Source organism: Pleurodeles waltl, chromosome 8 (assembly GCF_031143425.1).
Source record: "Pleurodeles waltl isolate 20211129_DDA chromosome 8, aPleWal1.hap1.20221129, whole genome shotgun sequence".
NCBI classification, from domain to species: Eukaryota; Metazoa; Chordata; class Amphibia; order Caudata; family Salamandridae; genus Pleurodeles; species Pleurodeles waltl.
The window spans coordinates 1,326,824,592-1,326,848,661 of record NC_090447.1 but is presented as its reverse complement, the minus strand read 5'-3'; the positions used below and the strand labels follow the sequence as shown (position 1 = coordinate 1,326,848,661).

General features: G+C 45.1%; 1 protein-coding gene across 1 annotated transcript in view; it reads left to right on the top strand.

The window, feature by feature from the left end:
• Positions 1 to 24,070, top strand: part of ATM (ATM serine/threonine kinase) — a 1,319,133-nt gene that overhangs the window by 869,777 nt on the left and 425,286 nt on the right. The window contains exons 41-42 of the mRNA XM_069202321.1: positions 11,088 to 11,176; positions 11,258 to 11,360. Of these exons, the coding sequence (XP_069058422.1) occupies positions 11,088 to 11,176; positions 11,258 to 11,360 (192 nt within the window). The remainder of the gene's footprint in view (positions 1 to 11,087; positions 11,177 to 11,257; positions 11,361 to 24,070) is intronic.

The window sequence follows — 24,070 nt, the reverse complement described above, 5'->3', positions numbered from 1 at the left end:
AGCTCAATCTCTTTTGACACAACCCCAATAGCCCGATATGAGAACCCCTCAATAGTAGAAATTCTGGGAGAAGTCTGAGGGGGCATAACATTAGAGGCCACCGCTTTTCTCTTCCCCATGACACACCTGAATATAATACAAGAAAGAAAGGGTCTATACAAGGGTACCAAAACAAAGTACCCCATGTTATTACTTTAAACAACTACAGGAAGAAAGCTCTGTGTCCCTTAATGGCGCTGTTCGTACAGTTGTTTGCAAATAGTCCCAAAGAGTCTATAGTTTCAAATTGCCAGGCAGCAAGCACAGAGGCACTTCACTCCCACCACCTGATGCAAAGATCATCAGTAGATGAGCAAAATAAATCTTCCACAGTACTCACGAGGAATAAGGATGAGGGCCCATACATGCCCATAAACATGAAAAGATACTTTAGTACAAAAAAACATTAAAATGAGGAGAAAAAGTCAAGGTGTGGCCCGCCTCAACTGGTGCTGACGGGCGCAGGATGGGACCTCCATTGGCCCGGGCTTTGCCCAGGCACGTCCCGGTCCACGGGACACGCAAATGTGCTTTGTAGCGCTGAGCAAGTGTGCAAGGTTGCTGGGGCTCCTTCCTGGAACCCACAGAATGCTGGTAATTTCAGTCCTTCAGTAGAAACACCCCAAATGCAGTCAGATGCACTCAAAGGCTATCCAGGATCCCAAGACCAAATTGTCACAGAGTACCGCGGGAAGGCTTGGGAGGCTTGTCCCAGTTGAAGTTGAGGATGAGTTTTCGGTCTCGACGTTGTCATCCCACTGGCAATTCTTAGGTAGGTCCAAGATGTAAAAACACAAGAAGTTGAAAAATGGTTCTCCTTCTTCCGTCCACTCTTGTCAGTAGAAGTCATGTGGACGTCAGGGTACCCTCAGGTCTCAGTCACTTTCAGTTACCAAGGAACCATTGCCCTGGATAGTCCCAATCCAACCCATGTTCCCGGGGCTGTCAGAAGATTCAAGCCTCCAAAGACTATATTGCATATTTTTTGTACCATTCTGGAGCTCACTGGCCTGTCTTCAAGCCCAATGAATCTGAGGAAGACTTCTTATACAGAGCTGAACAGCAAAAAAGGTTCCATGCGTAAAGATGCTGAAGCCAGAGGGAGAGCCCTTAGTCTCTTCAGTCTCTGAAGTGAATCCGCCACAAACTCGATCGAAGTTGCACCCACCTCAACCTCTTCCACAATCTCATTCTCTCTCTTACATGCTTCCAGTACCATACATGTTTCCAGACCCGGAACCACATGACGACTGGCTGATGAATCGTCAGTGTTTGATGACAAATCTTTTTGTGGACCTCCATGTGGTTAGTAGCCATGATACTGGTCTCGACTCTCCTCCTGCCTCCTCTTTGGAGAAATCTGCCTCGTTTGCAGTGGCCTTAACCTCTTAGCTGCTGGGCCTTCTCCCCTCCCCCAGTGCTGAGCCCTTTTTTGGCTATTTGAGGTAGTTCACGCTTAGGCCCTCATAACTTTTTGTCCACATAAGCTATCCACGCCCAATTTGCGTCCTTTTTTTCCAACATCCTAGGGATTCTAAAGGTACCAAGAGTTTGTGGGTTCCCCGGAAGAGATCAAGAAATTATCCAAAATACTTCAAACATTTTGTTTTTTTTAAACAAATTGGGGAAAAAAGGGCTGCTGAAGAAGGCTTGTGTTTTTTTCTCTGAAAATGGCATCAACAAAGGGTTTGCGGTGCTAAAATCACCATCTTCCCAGCATTCAGGAACAGGCAGACTTGAATCAGAAAACCATACTTTTCAACACAATTTTGGCATTTTACTGGGACATACCCCATTTTTACAATTTTTGTGCTTTCAGCCTCCTTCCAGTTAGTGAAAGGAATGGGTATGAAACCAATGCTGGTCCCGTAAAGCTAAACATTTCTGAAAAGTAAACAAAATTTTGAATGCAGCAAGCGGTCATTTGCGTAGATCCTACAAGGTTTTCCTACAGAAAATAACAGCTGAAATAAAATAATATTGAAATTGAGCTGAAAAAACAGCCATTTTTCTCTATGTTTTACTCTAACTTCTTCCTGCAATGCAGATTTTTTATAGCAATATACTGTTACGTCTGCTGGACTCTTCTGGTTGCGGGTATATATAGGGCTTGTAGGTTCATCAAGATCCCTAGGTACCCAGAGCCAATAAATGGCCTGCACCTTGCAATGGGTTTTCAGTCTATACCGGGTATACAGCAATTCCTTTACTGAAATATAAAAAGAGAGAAATAGGTATCAAGAAAACCTTTGTATTTCCAAAATAGGCATAAGATAAGGTGTTGAGAAGCAGTGGTTATTTGCACATCTCTGAAATCTGGGGTGCGCATACTAGCATGTGAATTACAGGCCATTTATCAAATAGACATCTTTTTTACACACTGTCTTACATTTAGAAGGAAAAAATGTAGAGAAGGACAAGGGGCAATAACACTTGTTTTGCTATTCTGTGTTCCCCCAAGTCTCCCGATAAAAATGGTACCTCACTTGCGTGGGTAGGCCTAATGCTCGCGACAGGAAACGCAACATTGACACATCACATTTTTACATTGAAATCTGACGTGTTTTTTGCAGTGTCTAGCTGTAGATTTTGGCCTCTAGCTCAGCTGGCACCAAACCTGCGCATTTTTTTAAATTAGACACCGGGGGGGGGGGAGATCTCACCATGTTCTGTTATCCAGAATCCCTTGCAAACCTCAAAATTTGGCCAAAAAAACACTTTTTCCTCACATTTCGGTGAGGAAGTTCTGGAATCTGAGAGGAACCACAAATTTCCTTCCACCCAGCATTCCCCCGAGTCTCCTGATAAACATGGTACCTCACTTGTGTGGGTAGGCCTAGCACCCGCGACAGAAATCGATCACACAATGGTCAATGTTGGTCCTTACATGAGGGCAACTGTTGACCCTGGGGTGATCCATTCCTGACGCAGACACTAGGTACAGGCACTCAAGAGGGGTGGTGTTTTTATCAGGACAGGTGGGGAAACACTCGGTGGTAGGAATTTTGTGGATCTCAGCATATTCCTGTAGTTTGTGTGACAGGAATGCAAGAAAACAGTTTTTATTTAACCTTTCAGGGTAGCCAGTGTGGCACGGAGCAACAGCACACACAGTCCCCCACCTGTGAAGCATCAGAAGTTGGCCAGTGCCCGGCGGGAAAGGGGGAAGACTCCAGCCCCCAAAGCCGCTCCCAGGGGTCCCGTTGGGAGTGTGGAGTCAGCTGTGACACCTTCGAAGGTGGGGAAGGGTCACAAGAAACCCGGCAAGTCTGGGAAGAGCAGCACGGCGGAGAAGACCGCCATCATCCCCGCTGCCCAGGAGGCCACCGCCAGCCCCATCCCAGCTGCCCAGGAGGCCACTGCCAGCCCCATCCCAGCTGCCCAGGAGGCCACTGCCAGCCCCATCCCAGCTGCCCAGGAGGCCACTGCCAGCCCCATCCCAGCTGCCCAGGAGGCCACCACCAGCCCCAGCCCAGCTGCCCAGGAGGCCACTGCCAGCACCAGCCCAGCTGGGTTGGGCCATGAAGGACCGCCAGCAGCTGAGACCCTGCAATGTAGATCACCATCTGAAGCACCGCTGAACAGGGCACCGCCATCTGAAGCACCGCTGAACAGGGCACCGCCATCGGAAGCACTGCTAGCCCATGAGCAGCAGGGGCACTGACGCAACTGGGTCCGTCACGGGGTGAATGATACACTCTGGACACCAGTTCCCTTCCAGAACCAGTGGAGACTGTCATCCACTACCTCTGTCCTTAACAGGATGAAGCACTCTGGGCACCAGTCCCCCTCCAGAACCACTGGAGAGATCCATCCACTACCTCTGTCCTTAACAGGATGTAGCACTCTGGGCACCATGCCCCCTCCAGAACCAGTGGAGACTGTCATCCACTTGTGAGACTGTGGCTTTGCACTCCCCAGGATTGAACAGTGGGCAGACCACCCACTGTATAGACTTGTGAGACTGGCTTTGCACTCCCCAGGATTGAACAGTGGGCAGACCACCCACTGTATAGACTTGTGAGACTGTGGCTTTGCACTCCCCAGGATTGAACAGTGGGCATGTGGCCCCCTCGTGGATTTGGCGTTGTGCACTCAAGCGGCTGAGGTGCCCCCCCTTTCCCTCCCCCTGAGGTGCCTGTTTTGTTGCTCTCTGATGCCCCTGCAGTGTTCTCTCCGTAATGGTCGGGGATCTTGTGTGGGCCTCGCCCATACCGTGTGGTCCCAGTGTTCCACGGACTTTCTTTGTGCAGTACCTGGACTACTATGCCTGGTATTTATTTTGTACATTGTGTATATATATATTTCTGCCGACTTGTTTTTAATATATTCCGATGGTTACACTCATTTTCTTTGGTCTTTGCATTCTTCCGGGGGGGTTTGGGGGGTGTAACTATACTGTATCATGATGTATTAGTGTGTGTGTTGTAGTGGGTGAAGGTGGGGTGGGGGTGTTGCGTGTGTGTGTCCCTGTTTTTTGCCTCCCCCCTCCCCTGTGTCATAGGTGCAGTACTCACCGTGGTCTTCGTTGCCGGCGTTCATGCTCCTGGTAGAGGAGCAGGAAGACTATCGCAAGGAGAATTTGGAGTTCTGGTTCCATGGTGCCCTCGTTCCTCGTGGAGTGTGTAGAGGTGAGCGTTTTCCCTTCGAAATTCCAGTTTCTGCTGTGTTTTTATTCGCGGTGAATCCGGCCCGGAAAAGGTGGCGGATTGGCCTGTCATAATAGTGTGGGCGGTACATTGTCTCCCGCCTGTCTGTTGGCGGTGACCGCCGCGCTGTTTGTTTGTACCGCCGTGGCGGTCGCAGTGTTAAAGTGGCTGTCTTTGTTGGTGGTTTCCGCCACGGTCGTAATTGCAATTTTTTTTACCGCCGGCCTGTTGGCGGTCTTACCGCCGCTTTAACACTGTCCGCCAGGGTTGTAATGACCACCAATGTCTCCTCTTAACAGACAAATCACTGAACAATCCAAGTGTGAAAATCCCAACAAGATATCTTCAAAGATAGTCAGGGGTATATCAGCTAGATCTTGCCATTTGTAAAGTTAAAAAAGATGAATGGTCGATGTTTCCGTCTCAGAGTGGCCAGCCAGTCTGTGTGACCATCACAGTGTTGATAATAGTCCATATGGAAACACAGAGCAAATTTTGTTCCAGTCAGTTTAAACAATAATTCAAGAAGCTGCAATCGTCGGCCCTGTTACCAGCGCTGTGTTACACACCAATAATCTGCAATACACTCACATTGGAAGTGGGCATTTTATAGGAGGGGAGTGAGGGTCTCTGGCATCACCTGCTCGTGGAAGTGTCCCTGCCCCTCCTTATAATGAGGACGGTCCTGCTGGAGTGGAAGAATGGCCTGTGTTTGATATTTGCTCTGTTCTCAGCAGTGATGCGAGATGTTGTTCATAGCTGAGAACAGCACATTTCTTTCAGAGTATGGACCCAGCCTGTTCCAGCATACCTAATGAGCATGCACCCAATGCAGGCTTAGACGGTATCTATAATACTGCCCGAAGACTACTGGGCTTTCCAGTGTTGGTCCCATTTCTTAATACTTGCATCAGCCACCCAAAATGCCTCAACAACAGAAACAACCATGGTTTTGGCAGACAGCGGGCTGAGGCAGATAAAGCAGTCCACTTCCTGTACTTCTTGAACATCTGTTTTGATAATTTCATCACTACCTTCCATATGGTAATATGTACATGGCGGTTTCAAATTGGTAAGATGGCAGGACATTACTTTGTGCAAGCAAGTGCTAAATTAAGTTATACAGATTAATAAATCACTTCCTTCCATAAGTTAGGTTCTCTAGTTGACAATGGTTTTCACCCTATTCAAGTAGGGACCCTCACGCTAGTCATGGTAAGGTAGTGTCACACCAAAGATAACCCCTGCTCGCCCCCTTGGTAGCTTGGCATGAGCAGTCTGGCTTATCTCAGAGGCAATGTGTAAAGTATTTGTACACAAACACACATTGACACATTGGAAACATCAAAAAAGAACTCCACGCCATCTTAGAATGTTTGTTTGATTAAAACAAGACCAAAACAACAAAAATCTGACACACACAAGTAAAGATATGAATTTTCAAAGATTAACTCTTAGTGAAGGACTTAGAAAGTTATGATGCCTGTGACAGAAACTGCATCTCTGCATCACAGCACAATTCTTAATGCTAGGCACAACTGTTTAGTGTTAGTGAATCTTCACTATGTATATTCTAAAATCCTTATCAAAATTATCACATGGGGCATAGATGCACATGCAAGAATACTGACCACTTGATCGAGGAGCTCCAGCCTAGCTACCGTGGAATCGCTTGTCATCATGAGCCTATGCTGCACTACTGGGGTCCTAAAGTGGAGGAGATCCTGCAACTGCAGGAAAGGAGGCTGGTGAAGGTGCGTGTGGCCAGCAGTGCATGCATGATGAATGCATGTTTTGATGTGTGTGCCTGTGAGCTGTACAGTACAAGAAGGATGTAGTGCCATGTATAGCATGCATGGTAGATGCATTTGCTGGATGTATGTTTGCCTTTGAGTCATACAGGACATGAACGAGAGTGCTGTGCAGTGTGTGCATTTTAATGTATGTGCTCGGTGTATGTATGCTTGTCAGTGGTACCATACATGTGTTGTGCATAGTGTGTACATGCACTGGGACTATGTGTCTGTGTGAATAGTGCAATATATTGGGGGCCCTAAATTCCATTTTGGGAGAACCATGCCTGCAAGGTGAAACATGGAGAAGAGGTAGAGGAATCCCCCAGACAGATTTGTGTATTGCTGCATTCCTGTAAGCTGGTTGTGGAGAGCCTGGCTTCCCCTGTACTCTTCAAAAGGTGCACTTTGATTCAGTGAGAGGTTACAAGGAAGATGCCTGAGCATATCTCAGACAGAAGGTGGGGCTGATACGAGAATCACAACGAGTAGGGCTTGGGCCCTGGGCTAACATTTAAATGCACATATCACTGTGGTTGGCAGCAAGGTGTGAACTCAAGTCACTCCCAAGCACTGTGTTGTGGGGCTATCAGCTATTCAAGAGGAACAGAGGGCATAGGAGTGGGCACTTTAAAAGTAGAAAAAGCCCCCAGCATAAACGTCAAAAAAACTCAGACTCTAAATCACTGTTAGTGGTTAGAAGCAGACTAAAATAAGGGGCGGTTGAGATCAAATAAATTGTCCTCTGCCAAGTAGCCAGATGGGTTGTGTGAGGAGGAGAAGCTCTGCAAGACTTTTGCCTGTGATCAGGACTGGGGGACAAGGCCTTCTAGTCTCCCTGCTGAGTGAGGGGACATCACCCAGGGATCCCAAAACACTTGCCCTGGAGCCTGAAGCACCAGTGTAGTGAATCCTAGTTTGTTTTAACGGGATAACAGGAGTTAGCTTAGCCGTAGGCTTGTAAGCTCGTGCCCCCGTCACCTTGTGACTTTTAACCTACTTAGCTTGCTCTGTCTTAGTCCATTTAATTATTTATTTCCTTTAAGATGGCGGCCTTGTTTATAGTTAGGCCACTTGTTATGGGTTTTATTATCAGTGTCACAGCGCCAAGGCGTCAAGATCAAGCACGAAAGACACATACAGTAGGTGTTCACACTTAGGGATTTTCCCTCGCCATACTTTCGAGGGATGTTGATATTAATTGCCGTCCCAAGTATGCCTGTTATCTATTGTTTTGAATTACACTTATGTCAGGGGACCTTGTAGATCTGTATAAATACATCACACTTTAGACAGATAATCAGAGGGATTCCGACCAAAGGGCATCACCACCATCGCTGATACCGATGCTGCAGTCGTCTTGACGCTGACCCAGTCTTCGTGTCCCTACGGAGTCTGAGATAGAGACCTCATTCCAAGGTAACGAGCGTTGGGGGCTCCTCTCATGGACACGGCTTTGGCAGATTAGGTTTAGCAAACCCAGGTCTCCTTTAGGTAGGAGGTTAGGCCTATTCTCATTAGGGTATTAGGGCATATTCCATCTCGTACATATATATATTTCCTTCATATATTGCAAAAATGGTGGGGGTCTTTATAACCATGACTCTCTTCTTCACAATACTGTTGCTTGGTATATTCATTATCCTAATCATTGCAGTTCATGCAACTAACCGCAAATGGCAGTTATGTTAAATAAAAACTATTATAACTTCACTACATCTGTGTTATTGCCTTTGTTTGTATGAGACATAATACATCTGTGAGAAAAGGGTCATTTCCGTTTAACCACGACAACCCTGAGATATCTTACTTTGAGTCCATGCGTAAGCGACTGCTACAAATCACCTTTTACTATGATGTTTCTGGTGAGGTACTGCTAGTGAGCCGGTAAGGTTTGGACAACAGTTACAACTAAGTTGTAGGAAAAGACTTAGTCACCTATAAACAAAAGTACTGTCATCCTGAGACCAGCAGTCTTGCTCAGAGCAAGAGTCCAAACTACGACACCAGCTCCTGCCTCCTTGCCTCCGTGCATTGTGAGGGAGATGAGAGAGTTGGAGGGAGTGAGGTCCATTGAGGAGTCCTCCCAAGTGCTGCTCCACCAATCGAGTTGTTGCCCGGGTGCAGGGTGAGGTTGATGACCCTTGTATGCCAGAGGAGGGCTGCTGTGAATTGAGCCATGTGCGTTGCTGTGCCGATCGGGCCGCAGCCTGTGTGCAGTGAGGAGTTGGTGACCCCCAGATACCAAGAGGGGCAGCTGCAAGAAGACTGCAGTGCGGTGAGGGCTGTAGTTCTTGTGTGGTGGTGAGTCACGACCCTCAATGCCAGGAGGGGCTGGCGCTGAGGACTTTGCTGAGCTGAACGAGCAGGAGCAACAGGTTGTGTGACTACTGGTGAGGCTGGCCATGGATGTTGTCTGCAGTGAATGGTGAGCAACCACTATCATTAGGCGGAAGGAAAAGAGTGGGACCCAGGAGTTGCCCAGTTCTTCAGAATCCATTGTAGGTCTGCCCTGGTTCATCAGCAGTAAAAGATCTCAACACCACCGTTGGGCCCAGTGACCCCTGCTTGCCCTGTGGCCTCTGAAGGGGTTCTGACAGACGCTACGGTGCTTCAAGGACCAAACTGTAGCTGCTTGTCCTCTAGGCGACCCCCCCTAACCCCTGCCTTGAATATGTATCTACCGTCCATCATCAGGTGCCACCTTTGAGACATGGCACTACCTAATGCGCAATGTAAGCCTAACCAGATATCCATCCTCTATCTCTCCCCAGCGTGTAGTAATGCAAATCTTCATGATCAGAAACATTGACTTCTCTTTTCTGATTGATCTAGCCAGTACACACAATTATTTTTTAATTTCAGATGGTATGCAAAAATCGTGGCAGTGCGATCCATCCAATAATAGGCCAGTATGCACTTAAATGTACCCATTGTGGTCAACTGTGACGTTAGCTTTACGGTACAATACAGACGTTTATAAAAGTGTAAAGCAATCGGCTATAGCGGTTTGTGAACCTCACAGATGTTTCTGGGCGCAGTTGCATATGCTCCGCACATCACTCGGCCAAGGGGTTAGTCCAGTAGAAGCGGGCAATGGCAGGAGTGCTCATCCGCTATTGAACTCCTCGCTACCTAAATCGTGCACAGTGCATGTAGGAGAAAGCCCCCCTCGTAGCCAATAATATAAAATAAAACAGGCGCATAATATAAAAATGTTCCTAATCCATCAATTTACAAAAATAGTCCGTTTATTGATGAAGACGAAGCACTTTAATTTCCAACATGAAGTATGTGATTCACAAGCAGCTGACACATATTTCATCTTTATATCGACTTTTTCGAGGCTATGCTGTAGTCCCAATAAAATGAAAAAGGAATGTAAAAGGAAGACAGGTCTGTTCTAAGAGAGACCCAAGTAACATCTACCAATCCAAAATGGTGATCTGTAAAATGCAATTGATCTGTAGTAAATTTGTAAAAACACCCAACAAGAAGAGTGACTGCTGTGTAGACTCTCAGCTACCTGAGCTCTCGGAACATTGCTGGTTATCAGTTAGTATCAGCGCGTGTAAAGTGAAGCACAGGCCTGTACGCCTCCCAGTAGCTGAGCCCCATACATTGTGCGTACTGCCGAATGGATGCGAAACACATACTTCGTGTTGGAGCACGAAGGGCTTCTACTTCATCAATAAATGGACTGTTGGTGAATCTCTTTGGGTTTGGGAACCATTCCCTCTAATGTTACGTTAGGTGGCGATAAAATGAAAATACTTTCTATATTACACTTTAGAGTTTTGAGGGGGATTTATGAGTTAATTATTGACTATATTTTCCTAGTTCTAACATTTATGTCTCCAAGTATTCATTTTTATTAGAACGTTGGAAGCGCCATTGAAAATAATTTTGTGCTTCGGGCTTCTAATAGCGGGTAGAAGCCCGGCGCTCTAAAATTCCCATTTTGTAGTTCGCAGCTGGTGGTGTGAACAAGGGCCCCAAGGAACCGAGGGGAGTTCAATCCTCTCGGGCTTCATGAGGCCTTTGTTTTATTTATTAGAACAGTCTGCCCTCTAGGGGTGGAATGTTGGAATAGTCTTATAACCCTCTGTAGCTGGGCTGTGCCTGCATTAAAGTCCTTCCCTTGTTAAAGACCCTGGCCCTGGGATCGAGCCTTTAACGCTGGAGCGGGCCTTTCTTTAATGGCCGGTATAGCCTGCTAAGGCTATATCAATTCCTAACGCTGCAATTATTATTGTTTTTTTTCAAAAAGCACTACTATTTTAGTCCATTTAAACACACAGGTCTTGTTTCAATGGAAATGACCCATCCTTCACAGTCAGAATGTGCCCACAATTCGTGCTTGAGACAACTCTACAGCTTTCGCATCTCATTGATTAGTGCAAATATATTAGTATTCTCTTTTAGTCATCTTGATAGATTAGTGCAAATATATTAATAATCTCTTTTAGTCAGTTTGATAGAATGGTGCACGTCTGTCATTGAAAAGAGGCAAATTAAACAGTAACTTCATATTTGTTTATTTTTATGTTTTTATGTCTGCAACACATTAATTTAAATCAAGTTCTTATTTTGTTAATCATACTAGGACCTTCTTATGGAAATATACAGAAGCATAGGGGAACCTGATAGCCTGTATGGCTGTGGTGGTGGAAAAATGTTGCATCCACTTGCAAGGTCAGTGTTTTGCATTATTATCTTGTTACATTTGGGAGAATGTGACATAATGCACTCTAATTAATGTTTTTCACGTCGCAGAATTCGTACATATGAGCACGAGGCCATGTGGGGAAAGGCTCTTGTCACATATGACCTGGAAATGAATCTTCCTCCATCCACTCGTCAGGCAGGACTAATTCAGGTGATTGATTTTCTTTGTCAACGTCAGCTAACCATTATAGCAGCTTGTACACTGATACTCTGTGCTTTCAGTTATCTCTCAGATATGCTTGGCTGTTTTAATGTCGTTGACATGTAAGCTTTGCTGCTTAAATTGTTAAATGTTTTGGTAGGGCATGCTTTCTCAAAGATGTACTTTGTCTATCCAGTTTCATTTTTTTTTTTTTTACCCACAACTAGTAACTTTCAGCATTAGATTGGAAGTGTCATTTTGTATAGCACAGTGCAGTGACTTGGGCAAGAAAGGAGAGATTTTTTTTAATCTGAATCGTGGAAGTGAAATGTCAGTCAGGAAAATAATACATGTTAAAAGCCGCTCTCGGGGCAAATTCATAGCAGGGAGTTCACAGGTGTAACAGCTGAACAGGTTAGAGTGTGGCACACTGCATAAAGAATCAGATCATTCTAATGAGGACAAGTATGGTGGTGTCTCCTAGAAAGGTTTCAGCGAATATACTCTTAAGAGAACAGATCCTTCAGAATGATAATGCATATGTTTAATATGTATACCCTAAAATCATATGTGGCGTAGACAAACTATAACCTTTGCAATATGAAGAGAAACAAAAATTAAGTCCGTTTTTAGAACTCAACTAAGTGCTACACATAGACAGTGATAGGGTGGTGGAATAAGAATATTACCTTAAAAATGTAAACCTTTTGAATCTTGTAAGGCATCAAGGCGTTTGTAAGACTCACAAAATGTACTGACAGAGTTCCTTGCATTGCTGTGCAACACATTTCACGCTAAGTAGGGGGGTTACTAGCTGCACCGAACTGCAGGCATTTTCTTTATATTGAAACAGGTCAAAGACGTAACGGTTTGTACATCCTATAGTCTAATAGCCCTTTTGTGACTGATACTACTAACCACAGATTCCTCACCTTATGTTATCCACTGCATTGGACCTAGAGATATTTGTAGCAGTGCTCCTACGCGCCTCTAGATGGCACAGTGAGTCTCCGCACTGGCTCTATACTGCCCTGGAACTGGGTGGGTGGAACTGCATGTAGATGTAGTATGTAGTATCTGTTTTAGTATGTGTTTCTTTATGCTGTGCCTTTAAATAGTTTGTTGTCACCATGTTCCAAATGTGTCATAAGATTCCATGGAATCTTATGACAGGCAGTTTGTTGTCAAGTGCTGGAAGGGACAGGAGACTTACTGTCAGCTGGTGCTTCATGTCGTGGGTTCATCTACTCTGAGAAATAAAAGACACAAACAGTTTTTTACCTTTTTACTGTCTTGTGTCTCACTGTGACCATCGCTACATTTTTTGGTACCAGGAGTGGGGTTAAGTTTTTCCTGAACCCACCGACAAAATAATACTTCCTGCTTTGAGGAAAGAAACCGGCCCTGGGAAGCATTGGCTATCAGTGAGGCTAATTTTGTCTAAAATAGCAGGGCAGCTATTTTGTTTCCTTAAAAAAAACAAAAAAACAAAGCTGCTTTCCTTCAGTTTCTGAGTGTCTGAGGCCTTGTTGCCTAGCAACATGCTATTGCTTATCTCTAAGTAAGCCTCTGAAGGATTCCACGTTGCCTAGTAACACACTATTGTTTCTGTCTGAGTAAGCCTCTGAAGGATTCCAGAGTTTCCTTAGCAACAAGTGACAGCAGTCTTCTTGCTGGCAAGCTTCCATAGCAACTAGTGACAGCAGCCTTACCTAACAACTACTGATGGCAGTCTTCTCATGGGAACAAAGCCTTTGAAGGATTCCACGGGTTGCTGGAGGCTTCGTGGCAACCATTGTCAGATTGTGAAGATCCTTATTTATCCTCTGTACTTTCACTCAATGGCTACAGTACAAGGAGCTGTACAACCACCTCCCTTTTTGCAGCAAGCTGGCAAACCTGAGATTAAATGGAAAGAATGGCTCCGGATTTTTGAGAACTATCTAGCGGCCATTGATGCCACTGACTATTCACCTGCTAGGAAAATGGCGTTATTATTCAACCATTTAGGTGTTGCTGGACAAAGAGTATTTGACAATCTGCCAATTATCCCTAGGCCAGATGGTGATGAGGCTGCTTGGAATGTTTATTTGGAGGCAAAAACTCGTATGGGCAAACAATATACAGAAGAACCTAGCATTCTCTTGGAAAGACACAATTTTTTCAAAGCCAAGCAAGCCAGCGATGAGTCGGTGGAGGAGTTCATTGCTACATTGAGGGTATTAGCGTCCAGATGTGAATTTGAAAATAATGTGGATATCTACATCAGGGACCAATTTGTCTTCAACTGTTATTCGAAGAATGTTCAAGAACGTCTTTTGACCTACAGAAACCCTACCTTATCAGAAACGATAGGCATTGCTAGAGCCATAGAGAGATCCATCCTAACAACACAAGTACTTTCTGGTCAGAGTGCACATGGCAGCGGTAACCAGGAAGGTCTTTCTCCAGTCAACCTAGTGGTTGACGACTCCTCTATTTGTGCAATCAACAACGTTTTTAAAGGGAAGAGGGGTTCTGGTCCTGTGTGCTACAGATGTGGCTCAAGGAATCATTTAGGAAATTTTCCCTCATATCCTGCACTAGGTAAAAAATGTTTACGGTGTCGGAAAATTGGTCACTTCCAGCTAGTTTGTAAGAGTTCTTCAGGTAATGGTAACAAGATGAAGATTAGTAACGTGAATGTTAATGACAATGATGATCATCTCCAAGACTGCCTTAATAGATTTTCTATTGTCTTGTTAACCATTGACATTCATGATTTGAATCATGTCAATTTGGCTCCTGACAAGAAAATCAAAGAGCCTTTTTGTCAAGCAACTATTGATGGGAAATCTATTACTGTTATGGCAGATTCTGGGGCCCCTGTAACGATTTTAGGTGATGTGACATTTTGTAAGTATTGGCCTTCTGATACGTCTCTTATTTCACCTGATATAAATCCAAAAGCTTTTGGAGAACAAGATGTGGACTTATTAGGGTTTTTCATTTCAACTTTGGAATGTTTAGGGAGGAATGTCGTAACAAAAATTTACATTGCGGTTAAAGGTCGTGACATTGTTGGCTGGAAAGATTTAGCAAGACTTGGCATTCATCTGCGTCCTGGACACATTGAACCTATTGTTTTTGGTGATATGCCTGTTTGCTATTTATCATCAGACAGTGATATAGTGGATTCGTTATTGGGGACATTCCCAGCTGTTTTCAAGGATAACATTGGCAATGTAAAGGGGTTTGAGCATGTGATTAAGTTGAAAAAAGATGCCATACCCATCACACATAAAGTGAGGCCTGTTCCTTTAAGTGCCAGAGCTGATTTAAGAAAACTTTTAGACAAACTGGTTCAGGAGAAGGTTATTGCCCCTTCTGATTCTTCTAAATGGGTTTCTCCAATTGTTTTGACCAAGAAACATTCTGGGTATATAAGGTTATGCTTTGACCTCAGGTCGTTGAATCAAAATATAATTGTTGACCGCCATCCATTGCCACATATACAGGAGATGGTGGCTAATGTGGGTAATGCAAAATACTTTTCCATAATAGATTTGCACTCTGCCTATCACCAGGTACCTTTGAGTGAAGAGTCTCAGGCTTTGACTATGTTTGTGACACCTTTTGGTACCTATAAGTATTTAAGGTTGCCTTTTGGTCTGGCATCTGCTGCCAGTGTGTTTCAAAGACTTATGGATTATTTGTTTGGCCATGAGACACAAATCCAGGCTTTGCAGGATGACATTCTGGTATTCACAGAAACTATTGAGGAACATGTCGCTAAGTTAGAAAATGTTTTTAGTACTCTGATGAAGTGTGGCATGACAGTAAAGTTGAATAAATGCAAGTTTATGCTACAGGAAGTTGAGTATTTAGGCCATACTATCACTAGTGAGGGTATCAAGCCTAAGGCCTGCAATGTGACGGTACCATTGAACGAGAGGCTCTTGCATGTTCTTGGGCAGAGGAGAAATTCAAAACTTACGTTTGGGGTACACCATTTGAATTATTTACAGATAATAAGCCTCTTGTTTTTCTTTTAAGTGGTAGTGGTTTGGGAAAAGCTTCTGCAAGGTTAGTTAGACTTCTGTCCAAATTACAAGAGTACAATTTTGAGATCAAGTATATACAAGGTGGAAAGAACTTCAGGGCAGACTGTTTATCCCGCTTACCTCTCAGGGAAGCTCACAGTGAGATTTGCGAAGATAAAGAATATGTTGTAGCTGTTGTTGATGTAATATCAAGCTGTGCAGGTATTATTTCTGAACAAGAGTGGTTGGAGGCTATGGATAAGGATGAAGTACTAAAAAAAGTATTACATTTCATAAATGTGGGTTGGCCTCAAAATAAGTCACTTTCAGGTGATCTCAAATGTTTTGCACAAATGGCATCTGAATTGTCGTGTGAAAATCAAATATGTGTATGCAAAGATTTATTTGTACCAACTACTGCAATAAGGAAACGTTTGTGTTTGATGGCACATGAGGGACACTTAGGAATTTCAGCCACTGTTAAAAAACTTAAACAACATTTTTGGTGGCCAGGTATAGACAAACCAGTTTCTCAATTTATTGAACTTTGTCCTCAGTGTATTGCTTCGGACAAACATTGGAAAACTACACACAAACCTTTATTTCCTGTGGAGATGCCGGAATCTCCTTGGGTGAAGGTAGCTTTAGACTACTCTGGTCCTTTCCTTATTCTTCCGAGACAACAAGGTTACCTTATTGTGCTAGTAGATTATTTTTCGAAATGGATTTATTACGACTTTGTTGAATCACCTAGTACGAAAACAGCTATTGATTTTTTAAAGAAGACTTTTCAAATTGAGGGTTCTCCACGCTATATTGTCTCATACAATGGTATGCATTTTGTCTCAAAAGAAATGAATGAGTTTTTGACAGGTCTAGATATTTCACACATAAAAGTGGCTCTATGTAGTCCATCTTCTAATGGCTTAGTAGAGCGGGCTAATCGTATACTGAAAGAAGGTATTCAGACTGCTGTTTCATTGAACATTGACGTGGAAACTTTTCTAAAAGAAAAAAATCTGGGCGTATGTAACAGCTCCTCATTCCACAACAAATTTTTCTCCTTTCAGAGTGCTTCGAGGCAGAGATCCTAAATCTAAACTTATTCCTCAGTGGTTGAGATTAGCCCTTAATAGTAATGACATTGCTATAGATTGTGAGACTATTAGGAAGAATGCACTAGTTAAACAGATCAAACAGAATGACTATTATGATAAAAAGAATAATGTTTGCGAAGTTAAAATAGAAGTAGGTAATTGGGTTTTAATTAAAGAACCCAACAAATGTTTAAAGGGGGAAACAAAGTTCATGTCCCCTGTGAAAGTACAAAAAGTTACAAAAACGTCACTTTTGTTACAAGGGAAAGGGTGGTGGAACAGAGATAGTGTGGTTCCTATTTCTGATTTGCAGGCTCACATTTATCAAAATGTTTGTAAAGCAAAACATCCAGAAGATTCTATGCTTTCCACTGATGTTTGTCAGGATTTTAAATGTGTTGATGATAATTCTGTTCTCTCACAACAAAATAATCAGCATCTCGCCAGTAGAGGTATTGCATGTAATCAAATAGCAGGAAAGTTACATGACACTCTGTGTTCAAGTACGAGATCCGTGGGTGTCCGTCAAGTAAAGGTGCCAAGCAAATTTAAAGACTCTGAATTGTATTAGCGAATTCTAAAGTTTTTGTATTACTATGTTTTAAAATTTGAATTGTGTTTTATTTTGTATTTTATCATTTTATTTTTCGGTTAGCTTTTAAAGGGGGAAGGTGATGTAGTACGTAGTATCTGTTTTAGTATGTGTTTCTTTATGCTGTGCCTTTAAATAGTTTGTTGTCACCATGTTCAAAATGTGTCATAAGATTCCATGGAATCTTATGACAGGCAGTTGGTTGTCAAGTGCTGGAAGGGACGGGAGACTTACTGTCAGCTGGTGCTTCATGTCGTGGGTTCATCTACTCTGAGAAATAAAAGACACAAACAGTTTTTTACCTTTTTACTGTCTTGTGTCTCACTGTGATCATTGCTACAGTAAGCATCTCTCTGCCTACTGACATCAATTCCTTTCTTTCGCTCCTTCGGACGGAGTTCTAGAGCTCTGCACATTAGCTTTTTGGTTTTCTGATGTTTTTTTCACAGTGTGCTAATGTCTCCTCCAACAACATAAAGATTCAAGCCAAACTGTGGCTGTGACTCACACTAAATGTATTTTGTGTCTAGGTTTGAGACATAAGTTGAAAGCATGTGCATTCATGCACCTGAACCTACTTGAGACCAGAAGGTGAAGTTGTATGTTGCCGAACACAAGAAGTAGTTGTGGACTTTCCACAGAATCCGCCCCACATTCCTGGCCCAGATTGCGCCGATTCCTCTCCACGTTCCTGGCCTGTTCTTGGCCGGTCATGTGGCCGTTCTGATGTCTGCTCTACTTCACGCTCGAAGTCCTTCAGTAAGTCGAAGTCCAAACCAGGTACAAAAAAAGCAAAGAAAGACTCGATCAATCCTGCCACTCTCCCTGCCAAGAGAAACGGCAAGGTCTTCAAAATGCTAGTCTCACTCCGTCATCGTCACCTACTGTGGAGCCGATTAAAAGTTTCCTGGGCTGTCGTCGACCCCTTCAGCAGATCAAAGCCTTCAAGGGGGATGTGCTTTGCAGCTCTGTCTGGCATGGGTCTCCAGTTGGGTTACTGCTGGCAGGTCAAGCTCACTGTCCGGCACAGGCTGTCTCCTCCGGACCTTTTACTTAACCCTTAGCCACTACGGTTCAGTCTTCTACTTCGATACAGGCTTCTACTGCAGTTCCTATTAACCTTGTGCCAGGGGATGATTCGGTGTTGATGCCCATGTCAGATCCCAAACTGACTGCGGTTTGAGCTCGACTGCTGTTGTACTTCGAGATTGCAAAAGAGCAATGTGTTTTCGTGCACCTTGATTCTAAACCTGTGCATCTACTGTGTAAAAGCTATCAGCAGAAACTCCCTTATCTTTTTTGACTTTCACTGTGATACAGTGTTAGATGGCTTCTCCCAACCCCCGCCCATTCCCACTCCCAGTTTACGGTGATGGTGCCTTGATGTGCCAAACACTATCAGGCTTGGTACTTCCCCGAAGACAGACCTTGACTCCCCACATTGGCCACCAACGGCCCAAAGTACCCCAATGCATTGGTGGTTCGGGGTTCAGCTAAGGTACTAGATTTACAACTTCCCTCCAATTAGACTAAAAAGAAAGTTTTGATGGAAATTCTACACCCTGATCTGCCATTGTGTGCCCTTGCTCCCATATGATGATGATGCCCTCACAAGTTGAATACATGTTTTGCCAACCTGTTACCTGGCAAGATGTCATGGACTGGCGCCTGATGATTCGTAATTTTTCATCAAGCATCCTACTGTAGAGAATCTTAATGTATAGAACTCAACCAGTAAGGTGAATCTTATCTCATTTCCAACCAGTCTTCGAGATAGAGGATACAAAAGGACCGCTGCCTTTAACAAATGTCTGTTGCCCTCTGCCAACTTAGTACTGCAGTCTGTAAATGCAGTTGTCTGCAGGCTGATACGGCAAGCCCTTTAGGAAATGGTCAGCAGTCCCAGTGTACCTTAGGGACTCTTTGGCTCAGGCAATACCCAACAGGCAGGATGGGGCCACGTATGTTATCTGCAACAGTGTAGATACCAAGGACTGCCTTAGATGGATTGTCTGTACTAGTGTTGTCCTTTGTAAAAATGCCTGAATGAGATGCACCAGATTCTCAAGTGATATACACGCTTTACTTATGGGCATAGAATGTGATGAGTCTTACCTCTTTGGAGGGAAGGTGAACTCTGCTTTGGAGTGCTAGCAGACAGTAGAGTTAGAAAGCTCTTCGGGACTGTTGAAAACTACTAAACGTCTGCATCAGTTCTGGAAAATCAGAGGCTGTTCCAGACATCTGCCTGGCATATAAGCAGAGGCACCCTTCCACAGGTGCTGAAGTAGCAGACAGCCCAGGCATGTCAGAGTTGCGTTCACTGATCTTGCAGACAATGCAGTCTCCCTGCCAGTGGCGTAGCGTGGGTTGTCAGCACCCGGGGCAAGGCAAGTAATTTGCGCCCCCTAACCCGTGGATTTTAGCACTCGAGTCTCTTCCAAGATGTTGCGCCCGGTGCGGCCGGCCCCCCCTGCACCCCCCACGCTACGCCACTGCTCCCTGCTCCTCTTCCTCTGCTAAAGTGGCCAACAAACTGCTTTCATTTCCTCTCAGCAGCACATGCTCATCCTGTGGGAGGCAGTGCCAACACTTTTGCACAATGGAGTTTCCACCAGAACACTCGCTTGGAGATGCATTCATATGGATAGAATGGAACAATGGACTCCAGAAATCTTTCCCGTCACTGTCTTCTGCCTCAGGTTGTGGATCACGAATGACCAGGGCCAAGTCATCCTGGTGACACTAGATTGGGATAGTGGAGTGTGGTATAAAATCCCTGAGCATTTGTCCTCCTGTCAGGCTACCGTTTAATGAGGATCTTCTGTCTCAGCAGCAGGGCAGGGTCTTCCATCTGAATCTACGCAACCTACACCTCCATGTGTTGACATTGAGCACCAGCAATTTACTGTGTTGATCTGCCTGAGGTGGTAAATGTCATTCTTGCCCCCAAGACTCACTTCCATTGAATCTATTTATGCCGGGCTCTGGGGTAGTTGTGTAGCCCCGTGTGGTACTTTGGCCACTTACCCCCATACCAGCAAAGTCACCAGAAGGCCTTCTGTTTGTGCTGTGGTTAGCCTAGCCAGGCCTTGCTTTTGGCACTGTAAAAGGTAGTTTGTTGGCATTTCAGCCTTTCTGCATTTGCTGGCCCAACTGTCCTTCAGATCAACTTTTGTGATGTATTAAAGGTTTGTCAGACATTTCCTCACAAACTATTTGTGATGCCATAAATTGGACCTAAACATGATCTTGACATGCACACCCTTTTAGCTTACGCATGGCTACTCACTGTCTCTCCTCACTTTGAAGACTGTCTTCCTCATTGCAGTTACCTTACCTCATCACATGAGTGAACTGTGGACACTTTCAATATAACTACCTTACACCGTGTTTTTTCCTTACAATAGATGTTGAGAACTGGGGTGGCCTTGTTACCAAAAGTTGGGACTCCTATCAATGTTGGGAAATATATCACTCTATCAGTGTTCTTTGTCCACTCCTTTAAGGAGAAAGGGGGGCTCAATTTGTTTCCCGCCGGAATAGCTTTAAGCATTTCCATTGAATGCACCATAAAGTGTATGTTCAATGTTTTGTGGAGCTCTGTGGAGCAATGAAAGTGAAGGCTGTGCAGAAGAGGGCCTTTTTAAGGTGGATAATCCTCTGCATTAATATATGCTTTGTACTGACCAAGAAGTAGCCTCCTAAGGTCTGAGGGCTCATTCGCATAGGGTGCTACCACTGCGTTGGTGCAAGAGGTGCCTGTCTTTGTTATCTGCCAGGCGGCAATGTGGGTGTTTGTAAGTTCTCTAAGACGTTTTGGTCTGCGGCCACTTCACAGAACACCCACCTTGAGCAGCGTTAGGAAATGTCTCTTTTTGTGTGTTCACCCCCAGGTTTTTTGACTGATGCTGCTGGTTTTTCTGCTGTGAGAGTGCAGTGAGGCATGCTAACCAGACCACTGCCAGTGCCCTGACCCCAAAACGTGTATGTTACATTGACTATAACCAGTTGTCATATGCTTGCTTATCTGTTAATCCCTAGTAAATGGTACCCAGGGCCTTTAAGTTACAGTCATTGTAGGAAGCTGGCGCTGTATATACTACCTTAAAGTGAGAGATAGTGTGCACAGAGTCTAGGGGTTCCCCAAGAGGCTTGAAAGAGGCAATAATAGATAATACTAATGCTTTATTTGTGGTAGTGTGGTCGAGCAGTTAGGCTTATCAGAGGGTAGTATTAAGCATTTGAGGTACACACAGAGGCAATAAATGAGAACGCACAGTCAGTGACTGAACTCCAGGCAAATAGGTTTATATATAAAAATATTCTTTTCTTAATTTATTTTAGAACCACAAGAGTCAAATTGCAGGTAAGTACAGTATAGAGGTATAGATAGAACTTTGAATCAAAACAGTAATGCACACAGTTTGGCATAAAATGGCAATAAGCTAATTTAAAAGTGGACACTGCAACAGTTCCTGGGGGAGGTAAGTACAGGTTAGTTTTTGAGGTAAGTAAAGCACTTACAAGTTCAGTTTCCGGGGCATAGGCAGCCCACTGTTGGGGGTTCAAGTCAACACCCAGCACCAGCAACAAAGGGCAGGTCAGGTGCAGAGGTCAAAGAGGAGCCCATATAACATAGGCGCCTATGGAGACTAGGGGTGCTCCAGTTCCAGTCTGCTAGCAGGTAAGTACCTGCGTCCTTGGGAGCAAACCATGGGGGTTTTGTAGAGCACTGGGGGGTGGTCACAAGTAGGCACACAAAATACACCCTCCGCGGCACAGGGGTGGCCGGGTGCAGTGGGCAAACAAGGCACTGGGTTTTGTATAGGGATCAATTGAGGGACCCGGGGGTCACTCAGACGATGGAGGCAGGGCACAGGGGGGCTTCTTGGGCCAGCCACTGACTGGGCAAGGGTGAGGACCGCCTGCTGGTCACTGCTGCCCCGCTGGTTGGTTCTTCATGGTCCTGGGGGCTGCGGGTGCAGTGCTTCTTCCAGGCGTCGGGTTTCTTTGTTACCGGCAGTTGGGGTCAGGGGTGTCCTGTGGATTCCCTCTGCAGGCGTTGTCGTGGGGGTGCAGAGAGGTCATCTCAGGGTGAACACGTCGTTGGAGTCACCTGGGGGTCTTCTCTGTGGCGTTGGTTTCTCTGGACACGGGCCAGGGGCATCGAGGGGTGGGGACTCACGCTTCTGGAGTGAGGTGAGAGTCCCTTTAAAGATGGTTTCTTCTTGTTGTTTTAGACAGGGCCACTGTCCACGGGAGTTATTTGGTCCTTTGGAGTTGCAGGGCAGTCCTCTGAGTCGGCAGAGGTCGCTGGGCCTGCAGGATGCGTCGTTGTTGCGGGTTCTTTGAATCAGGAGACAGGCCGGTAGCGCTGGGGCCAAAGCAATTGTAGTCTTCCTCCTTCTGTGCAGGGTTTTCAGGTCAGCAATCCTTCTTGTTGGTTTGTCAGGAATCTGATTTTGTGGGCGCAGGGTTGACCCTAAATACTAAATCTAGGAGTGTGTTTAGGGCTGGAGGGCAGTAGCCAATGGCTACTGTCCCTGAGGGTGGCTACACCCTCCTTGTGCCTCCTCCCTTTGGGGAGGGGGGCACATTCCTAAAACTATTGGGCTACATCCTCCAAAGCAAGATGGAGGATTTTCTAAGGAGGGGGTCACATCAGCTCTGGTCACCTTAGGGGTGAACCTGGCTGAGGGGGTGACTCCTTGTTTTTCTCATTATCTCCCCTGACTTGCTGCCAAAAGTGGGGGCTCTGTCTAGGGGGCGGGCATCTCCACTAGCTGGAGTGCCCTGGGGCATTGTAACACCAGGCTTGAGCCTTTGAGGCTCACCGCCAGGTTTTACGGTTCCTGCAGGGGGGAGGTGTGAAGCACCTCCACCCAGGACAGGCTTTGTTCCTGGTCACAGAGTGCACAAAGGCACTCACCCAGTGTGGCCAGAAACTAGTCTGGAAGTGGCAGGCTGGCTCAGGCTGTCAGTCCTAAATTAGCAGTTTGGCTAACATACAGGGGGCCATATCTAAGATGCCTTCTGTGTGCATTTTTCAATAAATCCCAAACTGGCATCAGTGTAGGTTTATTGTGCTGAGAAATTTGATACCAAACTTCCCAATATTCAGTGAAGCCATTATGGTGCTGTGGAGTTTGTAGTGACAAACGTCCAGACCATATACTCAATATGGCTATACTGCACTTACAATGTCTAAGAATTGACTTAGACACTGTAGGGGCATATTGCTCATGCAGCTATGCCCTCACCTGTGGTATAATGCACCCTGCCTTAGGGCTGTAAGACCTGCTAGAGGGGTGACGTACCTATGCCACCGGTAGTGGTTTGTGGGCATGGCACTATGAGAGGGGTGCCATGCCGACTTTGCCTTCCCCCCCACCAGCACACACAAGCTGGAAGGCAGTTTACATGTGCTGACTGAGGAGTCCCCCAGGGTGACATAATACATGCTGCAGACCTTAGAGACCTTCCCTGGCCACAGGGCCCTTGGTACCAGGGGGTACCTTTTACAAGGTACTTATCTGTGTGCCAGGGCTGTGCCAATTGTGGAAACAAAAGTACAGTTTTAGGGAAAGAACACTGGTGCTTGGGCCTGGTTAGCAGGATCCCAGCACACTTTCAATCAAAGTTGGCATCAACAGTAGGCAAAAAGTGGGGGAGTAACCATGCCAACAGTGGCACTTTCCTACACCTGTTCTCCAGTTGCATTATGTATTCACTGAAATGCATGGTGTTTGGTATCAAACACCTCATCTTAATAAATCCAGACTGATGAGTCTTGAATTTATTATGATGTTCACCCAAGGGCACATAAGAGATGCCTCCTTAACCCTGCTAGTTGTGTGTGCTGGCTGACTGGTTGCAACCACAGGAAGTGATCATATAGGGGTGTAGTCACCCCAAGGGTAAGTAACTCACTGGCTACTACTCTACACTCCTCTAAACACCCCTATAATGAGGATTTAGATGCCTCCCTGACACCAGAAGAACAGA